Raw genomic sequence first — 12858 nt, forward strand, 5'->3', positions numbered from 1 at the left:
ATGATACAAATGAATTAGCAGTGTTTAAAAACTTTTAAAGCAAGGTACAAGTACTTCTAATAGCTACCCAAATAATTTCTTAGTGGGAGAGTGTGTTTAGACTGACAGGTAACCTTGATTCCTCAAATAAAGGCAGTACAGAATTTGCTATCAATAATTTCATACCTTAGTAATAACAGTGACAATCTAAATTATAATTTATTTTCATGAAATATGAAAGTAAACATGTAAGTTTTATACTCCAAACTTTCCCCATTAGGCATAATTTTAAAGACCTTAAAAAGTTTTAAATCACACTCATTATTAAGCAATTTTACTTTATTATTAAATATAATTTTATAGCTGAGAATAGTATAACACAAGAAAGTACCTAATTATCATACTGGAAAAACAAATTGAAGAAAATCATCTGCATCCATTCAACAAGGAAATCCCAGCACTCCCCCATGCCCACTGGACATTTAACTCATCCCTAGACTTTCTTAAAGTTTGTGGTAGTTTTCCTACCCCAAGAATTGGGACTATAAACCAAAATTGGGGCACCCTCAAGCTTTCTTGTTTTTCTCAGTGGGATAGAATACTGGATAACTGAACTTTAAAATGTACATTAGTATAATATAGTTCAATCAAGCATCTGAAGAAGTTGTGATCTGTGTATGAGCTTTAGTGCAAGGATGGTGATACTCAGCTGTGTTAAGAACCTAGAGTTTAATAACCAATTTGCAGTTGTCTTTCAGATAGGTAAATTTGTTTGCAGGGTGAGGATACTTAATAGTGAAAAAGTCAAATCATTACCATTCCTTGAGAGTAAAAAATACTTGCTTTTATGAACTATAGAAATTCCTATTTGGCATGAGTTTGTGACTGCTTACACTTAGAATTCATTATCTCTCATGGGCTACATCTGCGCAAATTATTTGAAGTCAGATAATGATCTGAGATGCATAATTCAATAAATCATTTTATTTTACTAAAATTTTAATATAGGCATACCTCAATTTATTGTGCTTCACAGATAATTCTGGCTTTTTTTTTTTTTTTAAACAAATCAAAGGTTTGTGGTAACCCTGCATCAACCAAGTCTACTGGCACCATTTGCCCAGCAGTATTTGTTCACTTCATGTCTCTGTGTCTCATTTTGGTAATTCCTGATTTCAAACTTTTTCATTACTATTATATTTGTGATGGTGATCTATGATCAGTGATCTTTGATGTTACTATTGTAATTATTTTGGGGCACCACAAACTGAGCCACAGAAGATGATAAACTTAGTGTTGTGTGTGTTCTGACTGTACTACCAACCAGGTGTCCCCCCATCACCCTCCCACTCCTGGCCTCCCTATTCCCTGAGACACAACAAAATTGAAATTAACCCTACAATGGACTCTAAATGTTCAAGTGAAAGGAAGAACTGCACATCTCACACTTTAAATCAAAGCTAGAAATGATTAAGCTTAGTGAGAAGGCATACTGAAAGCTAAGATAAGCCAAAAAGTAGTAGGTCTCTTGTGCCAAATAGGCGAAGTTCTGAATGCAGAGTTCTCGAAGGAAATTGAAAGTGCTACTCCAGTGAATGCACAAATGATAAGAAAGCACAACAGTCCTATTGCTGATATGGAGAAGGTTTTAGTGGTCCGGATAGAAGACCAAACCAGCCACAACATTCCCTTAGGCCAAAGCCTAATCCAGAGCAAGACCTAACTCTTCAATTCTCTGAAGGCTGAGAGAGATGAAGAGGCTGCAGAAGAAAAGGTGGAAGCTAGCAGAGGTTGGTTCATGAGGTTTAAGGCAAGAAGTCATCTCTATAACGTAAAAGTGTAAGACGTGAAGCAGCTACCGTTAATGCAGAAACTGTGAGTTCTCCAGGAGATCTAGCTAAGATAATTACCGAAGGTGGCTACACTAAACAACAGATCTGTGGTGTAGACAAAGCAGCAGTTGTCTTTTTTGTTTTTTTTTAAGTTTATTTAAGTAATCTCTATACCCAATGTGGGGCCCAAACCCACCACCCTGAGATTAAGAGCCACATGTTTTTTGTTTTGTTTTTTTAAGATTTTATTTGAGAGAGAGAAAGAGTGGTGGGGAGTGACAGAGGGAGAGAGGGGGAGAGAAAGAAAAGCAAACTTCCAGCTGAGCAGGAAGCCAATGTGGGGCCAGATCCCAGGACCCAGAGAGCATGACCTGAGCCCAAGGTAGACAATTAACCGACTGAGCCACCCAGGTACCCTGAGTCACATGCTCTTCTGACTGAGCCAGCCAGGTACCCTAAAATAGCCTTCTATTGGAGAAGATGCCATCTAGGACTTTCATCGCTAGAGAGGAGATGCCTGGCTTCAAAGCTTCAAAGGATAGGCAGAGTTCCTTGTTTAGAGTGTAGTCACCAGTCCCTAATGCAGCTGGTGACTAAACTGAAGTCACTGCTGACCATTCCAAATATCCTAGGGCCCTTAAGGACTCTGCTGGGTTTACTTTGCCTATGCTCTAAGAGAACAACAAAGCCTAGATGACAGCATCTGTTTGCAATACAATTCACAGAATATTTTAAGTTCACTGTTAAGACCTACTGCTCAGAAAAAAGTATTTCTTTTAAAAGATTACTGCTCACTGACAATGTACCTGGTCAACCAAAAGCTGTGATGGAGATGTACAACGAAACTAATGTTGTTTTCATGCCTGCTAACACAATATCCACTCTGTAGCCCATGAATTGAGGAGTAATTTTGATTTTCAAGTCTTACAATTTAAGAAGTACATTTCATAAGGCTATAGCTGCTGTAGATAGTGATCCCTCTGACAGACTTATTCAGAGTAAACTGAAAACTTCTGGAAAGGATTCACCATTCTAGATGCCAATAAGAACACTCGAGATTCATGGGAAGACACAAAATATCAACCTTAACAAAGGGAATATGGAAGTTTATCCCAACCCTCATGGATGACTCTGAGGGGTTCAAAGACTTCAATGAAGGAAGTAACCACAGATGTAGTGGTATATGTGCTGCTGAAGCGAGCACAACCACAGATGTAGTGGAATAGCAAGAGAACTAGAATTAGAAGTGGAGCCTAAAAGTGTGACTGAACTGTTGCAATCTCATGATAAATGTTGAACAGATGAGGAGCTGCTACTTATGCATGAGCAAAGAAAGTGACTTCTTGAGATGGAAACTACTCTTGATAAAGATGTTGTGAAGGAGTTGGAATATTACATAAACTTAGTTGATAAGGCAGAAGCAGGGTTTGTGAATACAGACTCCCAATTTTGAAAAAGTTCTGTTGTAGATAAAATGCTATCAAACAGCATCGTATGCTATAGAGAAAGGAAGAGTCAATTGATCGGACAAACTTCACTACTGTCTTACTTTAAGAAACTGTTATAGTCAACCGCAACCTTTAGCAACAACCACGCTGATCACAGTCAGCAGACATTAACATCAAAGTGAGACACTCCACCACCAAAAACATTATGACTCACTCGAAGTTCAGATAATAGTTAACATTTTTTAGTAATAAAATATTTTTAAATTAAGTTATGTCAGTTTTCAAACAATGCTACGGTACACTGAGCAAAATACAGTATAGTGTAAATGTAACTGTAATATGCACTGGAAAATAAAAAAACTCATTTAGCTTGCTTTATGGCAATATTCACTTTATTGTAGGGGTCTGGAACTGAACCCACCGTATCTCTGAGGTGTGCCTGTACTGTGAAATGCTGCCATGATAACATCTAATTACACTGTTCTATATGCCCCAAATTTCAACATAAAGACACTTTATAGATGGCAAATTAATATTACTTCAAAACTCAAAACTTTTGGAAAGAACAATTCTTACCAATTTTCTAATGTTTCTCAAGTGATAAATATCAAAGAATAAAATGTTACTTTGAACAATTTGCGGGGAGAGAGACCATTATAATGTATTATAACCCGTTATAGGTAGTCCATAAGACAGAAACTTTTTAGATTTGTCATTCATTTATGTTCTCAGCTATTGTACTGCATAAACCTACAGGTATAGTGTATATAAATGTATCAACCACAGGTCTGGTGCTCATTAATTATTTATTGAACAAATTAACAAATATTCTCCCCCATCATCTTACTGCACAGCTGCAATTATCATAGCAAATCCTCATTTACACAGTTTGTCATGGGCACTATGTACCTTAATAATAGCCAGAGGGTGATGAGGACAAACCTGATCTAAGAGGGGAGTTTCTGAGAGGACTATATGGGAGATGAGAAAATGGGTAGGGGTAGAGGGCAAGAAGAAAGACTGTTAAAAAAAAAAGTAAATAGTATTGTGAGGCAGTTTCAGTGACGGTAAAGTACAGAGGTTAAAAATGGCAACCAAGGCCTTATTTAGGAAGAAGAGAGCAAAGGCAAACACAATATATGTAACAACTAGGAAACTAGAGACTTAGAACAAGTTTAGAACAAACTTGAGACTTTTAACAAGATTATTTATTTAGGAAAAGTCTGAGCATTCCGATTTTTAAAAGATGGCAAACAAATGAAATAAAAAGTAACTATGGGTAGACCATCCTTGGGATTACTTTTCAAGTGAATGAAAACAGATCTATAGCTCAAAAATTATGACAGTAAGACTTTTTATAACTAACTGGAAGAATATTTTCATGTTTGTAAAAGTTAATTTAGGAAAAGGATTTGGACTGCCCTATACACCGGCAAGTGCTACACTTTCTTCTCCATTTTATTATATTATTTATTTATTTAAAAAAAATTTTTAAAGTAAACTCTACCCCTAATGGGGGGCTTGAACTCTCGACCTCAAGATGGAATCACATGCTCTATAGACTGAGCCAGTCAGGTGACCCACTTCTCCCTTTTATTTATTTATTTAATTATTTATTTGTTATTTTCTAATGATTTTACTTATGTATCTGAGAAAGAGAAATAGAAACAGCACGAGTTGGGGAGGGGCAGAAGCAGATTCTCCGCTGAGCAGGGAGCCCAATGCAGGGCTCATTCCCAGGACCCTGAGATGATGACCTGAGCCAAAGGCAGAAACTTAACCAACCAGGCCACCCAGGTGCCCCTCTTCTCCATTTTTAAACAGTTACAAGAATATAAATGTTTAAGACTCTGGAAAGTCCTACCTTATATGGACTAATTAGTCTTCTTTTAATGTCCAGTCTATAGCTTCTGTATTGTTCAGCATTACTCATGTCAGTTACCAGTAGTCGAAGAATTTCATAAACTCGCCTAGCATGTTGCTTAATGAAACAAAAGAAAAACATGAACATTTTAATTACAAAATAGAGACATTTTCCCAAAAGAACACAGGATACACTGAGTATCTGCTATGGGCCAGAAATTGTGCTAGGTACCAGATGAAAAACAGTAAAAGATATCTCTGCCCTTGAGGAGCTAGCAGCCTAAGAGGTAACACAAATGACTGAGGTATGGATAATTTAATGATGTAAATATGTGTAGGGTATTATGGTAGCACAGCCTGGGAATGGCATAAATCCTAGAAGAAGATTCCTGAGGAAAGAAAACCTGAGCTAAATCTTAAAGGGAAGGGACCATGCCAGTCTAGAAAGAGGAGAGGGCACTGTGAGTGTACAAGTGCACATAGCACGCACATGCAAGACTGAGGCAGCTTGACATAGCTGAAGCACAAAATGAAAAGTAGTGAGTAGAAGTAACGTGAGGACAGAGCAGAAGCACAGAACCTTACATAAGATATTAAAGAGTTGGGCTTTTATCTAGTAGCTGACAGATTTTACTTTTTATTTTATTATTAAAAATTTTTATTTATTTATTTTAGAGCAAGAGAGTGTGAGCAGGGGGAGGAGGAGAGGGAGATCATCTCCAGCAGATTCCATACTGAGTACAGAGCTGGATGTACGGCTTGATCCCAGGGCTCCAAGATCATGACCTGAGCTAAAACCAAGAGTCATACGCCTGACTGACTGAGCCACCCAGGCACCCCAAGGAGATGGATTTTAAATGGGGACATGAGCAAAGCGCACAAGAGTTTTAAGAAAAGCGTTATTTCAGCTACATAGAAATGGTAGCAGGGGCGCCTGGGTGGCTCAGTGGGTTAAAGCCTCTGCCTTCGGCTCAGGTCATGATCCCAGCATCCTGGGATTGAGCCCCACATCGGGCTCTCTGCTAGGCGGGGAGCCTGCTTCCTCCTCTCTCTCTGCTTACTTGTAATCTCTGTCTGTCAAATAAATAAATAAAATCTTTAAAAAAAAAAAAAAAGAAGAAATGGTAGCAAAAGGAAGGACAGGGAGATTGTGAAGCTATGCTATTAAATCAGGCAAAAAATGATGAAGGCATGAACTAAGAACCAGTAAGAACACTAAAAGAACAAGGATTCTAGATGTACAGAACAGGAAGGACTGGGTGTGGAGGAGGGTGTGGAATGACAGTGAGTTTTCACAGCCTAGGAGAGATTTAGGAGGTAGCAGAACATAAAAATCTAAAAACGCTAGTCTAAGAATGAAGATTTAAGCAGTATCAGTATACAGGCATGAGTTAAAACCACAGTATTGGTTAGGAAAGCATAAGCAGTGAAAAAATGAGGAGGGTCAGAACCCTGTCACTGTCAGTACACTGACAGTTACAGGGCAGAGAAAAACAAAGAAATATTAGGAAAATCAAGAAATCTTGGTATCACTGAAGCCAAGAGTAGCCCATTGTTTGTGTTGTTTCACTTATATACTTATTGGGGATAGGGGAGAGATCAGGTGTAGGTAGACTGCGAAGATGATGTTTGAACTTTCAGAAGGGACACCTGAACAAATGAGTAATATCTGGCAAGGCAAAGATGAGTAACAGGAGAAGGGAGTATCAAGGGCAAAAGGCAGAGTTAACATAAAGCAATATACAAGGAAGAAAGATGTAGCATAGCTGGGAAATAACAAGAGGTTTAGTAATGCCAGGGCATATAGGAAGGTGGTAGAAAGTTGAGTCTACCAAGGTTGGAAGGGTCCAATTATGACGGGCTCAGTGTGCCATACCAAGTTTTAATTCCTTTAAGAAAGAGGAAAAAAAGCATGATTTTGAAAAATGTGTTCATATTCTCTTTCTTTTAAAAGCTGAGCAGTTGAATAAATTCTCTAAAGGTTTGATATACTCTGCACATACCAAATATTTCTAAAACATACATTTATCTTAAAACCAGGAAGCTATTAAAGTGTTTTAATGAAGGAAAAGATGGAAAGTTTCAGTTCAAATTAAGCTATTGAAGGTCAGTGACCAGGAAACATTTTTTATCTTTCTTTAAAAAAAAAGATTTATTTATTTACTTTGAGAGAGAGAGAGGGAGAGAGAATTTTTTTTTTTTTTTAAGATTTTATTTATTTGGGGCGCCTGGGTGGCTCAGTGGGTTAAGCCACTGCCTTCGGCTCAGGTCATGATCTCAGGGTCCTGGGATCGAGTCCCACATTGGGATCTCTGCTCAGCGGGGAGCCTGCTTCCTCCTCTTTCTCTCTCTCTCTGCCTGCCTTTCTGCCTCCTTGTGATCTCTGCCTCTCAAATAAATAAATTAATTAAAAAAAAAAAAAAGATTTTATTTATTTGACAGACAGAGATCACAAGTAGGCAGAGAGGCAGGCAGAGAGAGAGGAGAAAGCAGGCTCCCTGCTAAGCAGAGAGCCCCGAGCCCGATGCAGGGCTCGATCCCAGGACCCTGGGATCATGACCTGAGTCGAAAGCAGAGGCTTTAAACCACTGAGCCACCCAGGCGCCCCAAGGGAGAGAGAATATTAAGCAGACTCCCCACTAAGCAGGGAGCCGGATGTAGGGGTTCAACACAACCCCAAGATCATGACCTGAGCTGAAATCAAGAGTGACATACCCAACTGGCTGAGCCACCCATATGCCTCAGGATACTTTTTATATACACTCATGGGAGTATAAGAGGAAAATCTACATTGGAGAGTTGGGTGAGATCTCCCAGGTGGAGTAAGCAAAGTGAGAGAAAATGAGGACTGAATAAGGAACTCTGGGGGAGAATTATCTTTAGGGAACATACAGAAGAGTAAAATTCAGTAAAAGTATCTCAAAAAAGATAATCATAATACTAAGTGAAAAAAAAATCAGGAACTATAACACCTTAGCAACAAAGGAGAAAGTAACAGAATCATATACTATTCCCTATTATTAGAATACCGTTCATCTCTCTCTCTCTCTTTTTTTTCTTCTTTTAAGATTTATTTATTTTGCAAAAGAGCATGCACATGAGTGGGGGCCCAGGACAGAAAGAAAGAAACCTAAGAAGAATCTATGCTGAGTCCTGAGCCCAACACAGGCCTCAAACCCAGGACCCCAAGATCATGACCTGGGCTGAAATCAAGTCTGATACTCAACCAACTGAGCCACTGAGGCACCCCTCACATACCTTCATAATCCAAATCCTACCCATTCTTCCATTCTTCAAGGTTTAGATCAAATGCATCTCCGTCCCATGAAAAACTGATTCCCTCGTATACACAAATACAATAAACTAAACTCCCTCCTCTGAACTGCCAGATTACTTTTTCTATACCTATTTTAAGGGTATTTACTACTTTAAAATTCAAATATATAGTAGTATATATATTTCTCCACATGTATTAACTATTTTACCATTTCAAACATATTCTTAAAAAGTAAAAGGTCATAATATCCATTTTGTTCTGCCTGTTACACTTAATACAGCCATAATATCAGCTATCTTCCTATTCTATTAATGAGGAAATTAAATTGCCTGAAGTCACAGACTAAGTGGTGTAGCTAGATTTTAACACAGACAATTTGGCTTCAGAGCCTGTACTCTCAACCACTGCTACTTCCCACATATGTATTCTTAATGTACTTGCAATGTTTAAGTTACATACTTAAAAAAAAAGAGAGAGGGGCGCCTGGGTGGCTCGGTGGGTTAAGTCTCTGCCTTCAGCTCTGGTCATGATCTTGATCACAGGGTCCTGTGATCAAGCCCTGCATCCAGCTCTCTGCTCAGCAGGGAGCCTGCTTCTGCTTCTCTCTCTGCCTGCTGCTCTGCCTACTTGTGATCTCTCTCTCTGTTAAATAAATAAATAAAATCTTTTTTTTTTGACAGGCATAATAAAGTTTATTTCTTATTCACTTCATGGTCCAAAGACAACCACTAGAACATATTCACAAGATTTTAAATAAATAAAATCTTTTAAAAAAAAAAAAAAGAACAAGAAAAATAACTTCTTATAAAAAAAGAGAGAAAGAAAACTTCAAAACTGAAATTTATTTCTTCTACAGAATAAAAATACCTTATTTATTTTGAACTTCTGTTGTGCCTCTATTGCCATGTCTTCACTGAATCCTTGCATCAACTTTTCCCGAGAAAAACAGGGCAAATCTTGACAAAGCTTCACAAGCACAAAGTCTCTTAATTTCACATAGCTTTTGGATGGGTCTTCAGCTAAAGAAAAGACAGAGTAACATTTCCCTTATCCAACATAATTCATGATTTGTGATCTTAATATACATGTTAGGCTAGAAAAACAAATATTCTTGAAAGATACAAGGCAAAAGTTACAATGAGAAAGGATTATTCCTTATTAATCAAACAACAGCATAATTATCTTTACCATATAAAATTATAGGTCCAATCCTTTTGCAAAGACATACAATATCTGTGAAATCAGAGCTACTCCTTTCAAATATAAACTTTTTGATGGGTGTTATCTATCGTATGCATCTTAGTTTTATTTTCAATTAAAGTAGCTATATAAACAAGAGATTCAAGTTTAGATAATCAATTCCTATTCTCTGATAGCTATGGCTTCTGAAGCTCAATTTAGAAGTCCCTTACTTATAAGTCCCTAATCCAGTAATCATTATAGTCTGCCATACTGCTTTTACCCAGTAATAATAATAAAAAAAAACTCTTTGTTTTTTTGTCTTTAAAAAAAAAAAAAAGCAAATCTTTTCTTTATTTTTTTTTGTTTTAAAGAATAAAATGATAAAGATAAAAATATAAAAAGAAATAAATGATAAAGATAATATGATTTTTTGTTTTAAAGAATAAAATGATAATATGATTTTGGTCCTTTCTTCAATGCATCTGAACAGCATAGATCTTCCTTTATGTTAGTCTCTTATGTACATTAGACTATGTAATGGACAAGGAAAACATCAAAACATGATGGGTAGAAAGAAGACTACACAGAGAAAATCAGTTTAAGTCCCAGTTCTGCCACTCATAGATGTAGGACCATAGGCAAGTCACCTGACTTTTCTGAGCTCTTGCTTTCTGATCAGTAGAGGGCTTAAAACAAAGAATGCTAAATTCTGAGCTAGTTCCTGGATCATAAGACTTAATATTGTTATAATACCAATACTCTACAAATCATTCAATGCAATCCCTATAAAAATCCCCCAGTTGACCTTTTTGTTGCAGAAATTAAGTTTATCCTAAAATTCACACAGATAGTAAAGGAACCCAGAATAGTCAAAATAATCTTGAAAAAGAACAAAAGTTAGAAGACTCACATTTCCTGATTTCAAACATTACTACAAAGCTTCAGTAATCAAGACAGTATGACGCTGGCATAGGACAAATATGCAGATCAATCAAACTGGGTTGAGAGTCCAAAATAAACCCTTACATTTATGGTCAATTAATTTTTGAGAAGGGTCCCAAGACAAATCAATGAGGGAAAGAATTGTCTTTTAAAGATTTTGTTTGTTTTGACAAAGAGAAAGAGAGATCACAACTAGGCAGAGGCAAGCAGAGAGAGGGGGAAGTAGGCTCCCCGCTGAGCAGAGAGCTAGATACAGGGCTCCATCCCAGGACCCTGAGATCATGACCTGAGCCAAAGGCAGAGGCTTAACCCACTGAGCCACCCAGGCACCCCAAGAATTGTCTTTTAATAAATGGTAATTGGACAACTGGATCTCCACAAGCAAAAGAATAAAGTTGAAGGAACAGGAGAAGGGGGTATCAAGGGCAAAGGGCATAGTTAATGTAAAGCAATATACAAGGAAGAAAGATGTAGCATAGCTGGGAAATAACAAGAGGTTTAGTAATGCCAGAGCTTATAGGAAGGTGGTAGAAAGTTGAGTATACCAAGGTTCATACACAAAATTTAATTAATTTAATTTTTAAAAATTTAACTAATATAAAAAAATTAATTCAAAATGGATCACAGACCTAAATGTAAGGGGTAAGACTATAAAATTCTTAGAAGAAAACATAGAGGAGTAAATCTTCACGACCTTTGGTTAGGCAATGGCTTCTGAGATGATAGAGCCAAAAGCACAAGTAACAAAAGAAAAAAATAGATAAATTGGGTTATATCAAAATTTAGAAATTTTGTGCTCAAATGATACCATTAAGGAAATGAAAAGACAACTTACAGAATGGGAGCAAATATTTGCAAGTCATATATGAGATAAGGAACTTGCATCCAAAATTTTTATATATAAGTTTTTCAATTCAATGAGAAAAAGAAAACCCAATTTAAAAAATCACAAAGGATCTAAACAGACATTTCTCAAGAAGATATACAAAGGGACAATAAGCACAAGAAAAGAGGCTCAACATCATTTGCCACACACACACACAAAAAAACAACAAATCAAAACCACAATAAAATACCATTCCATCCACTATCCACTAGAATGACTAGAATACAAAAGTAACAAATATTAATGAGGGTATAGAGAAACTAAAGCCTTCATACTACTGGTGGAAATATAAAACTGGTACAGCCACTTAGGAAAACAACCAGGTGGTTCCTCAAAAGGAGAAACATAGTTACCGGATTTTCCACCATTTCTACTCCTAGTTATGTACCCAAGAGATATGAAACATAGGTCCACACAAATACTTGTATACAAATATTCAGTCCTAAGAGCCAAAGAGTAGAAACAACTCAAATGTCTATGGATTGATAAAAGGATACATAAAACTTGGTATATACACAATGGGAATATTCATTGTCAGTAAGAAGATATAAAAGTACTAATATATGCTATTACAAGGATGAACCTTAAAAAATATGCCAAGTGAAAGAAACATCATATTATCATATGACTTCAATGTCCAGAACAGGCAAATCTATAGAGACTAAAAGTAAATTAGTGGCTGCCTAGAGCTGGAGGGGAATAGGTGGTGAGGGTGGAAGAGTAAAGGAACAACTGCTAATGAGTAATGGGTTTCTATTTTGGGAGAAAGGAATATTCCAAAATTATATTATGATAATGGCTACACTGTAAATATCATTTCAAAAATTGTACAATTTAAGTGAATTGTATATGTTAACTATATCTCAATAAAGCTGTTTATTAAACAAAAAGTCTGAGCAAGGGGTAATGTTTTATGATTCTGAGTCATTATCCAATCCTCCATTAATTCTATCTGTATGCACTGAATACTTTTTTTTTCCTTTTTAAGATTTTACTTATGTATTTGACAGAGAGCACAAACAGGGGGACAGGCAGGCAGAGGGAGAGAGAAAGGCAGTCTCCCAGAGGAGCAGGGATCCTGATGTGGGGCCTGATCCTTGAGCCACAGGCAGACGTTTAACCAACTGAGCCACTGAGGTGCCCCGCACTGAGTACCTTCTTCTTTTTTTTTTTTTTTTTAAAGATTTTATTTATTTATTTGACAGCGAGAGATCACAAGTAGGCAGAGAGGCAGGCAGAGAGAGGAAGGGTAGCAGGCTCCCTGCTGAGCAGAGAGCCCGATGCGGGGCTCGATCCAGGACCCTGAGATCATGACCCGAGCCGAAGGCAGCGACCCAACCCATCGAGCCACCCAGGTGCCCCAAAAGTGAAATCCTGGCACTGTATCAGTTTGTTATGAAATTATGGTTTATTAGGAATGTACACAGATGATGAAATCAATAGGGAACA

The 12858-nt window shown here is 37.2% G+C and overlaps 2 protein-coding genes and 1 pseudogene across 3 annotated transcripts in view; 2 read left to right on the forward strand and 1 right to left on the reverse strand.

The window, feature by feature from the left end:
• SLC25A12 (solute carrier family 25 member 12) overlaps positions 1-12858 on the forward strand; it is a 211967-nt gene that overhangs the window by 21711 nt on the left and 177398 nt on the right. The gene's annotated exons all lie outside the window — the stretch shown is intronic.
• HAT1 (histone acetyltransferase 1) overlaps positions 1-12858 on the reverse strand; it is a 63112-nt gene that overhangs the window by 5420 nt on the left and 44834 nt on the right. For both annotated transcript variants that reach the window (XM_059167039.1, XM_059167040.1), the window contains exons 9-10: positions 9267-9418; positions 5124-5240 (exon numbers count right to left, since the gene is read on the reverse strand). In XM_059167039.1, coding sequence (XP_059023022.1) covers positions 5124-5240; positions 9267-9418 — 269 coding nt within the window. The remainder of the gene's footprint in view (positions 1-5123; positions 5241-9266; positions 9419-12858) is intronic.
• Positions 1381-3062, forward strand: LOC131827101 (tigger transposable element-derived protein 1-like; annotated as a pseudogene).

This window comes from Mustela lutreola, chromosome 3 (genome assembly GCF_030435805.1).
Source record: "Mustela lutreola isolate mMusLut2 chromosome 3, mMusLut2.pri, whole genome shotgun sequence".
NCBI lineage: Eukaryota > Metazoa > Chordata > Mammalia > Carnivora > Mustelidae > Mustela > Mustela lutreola.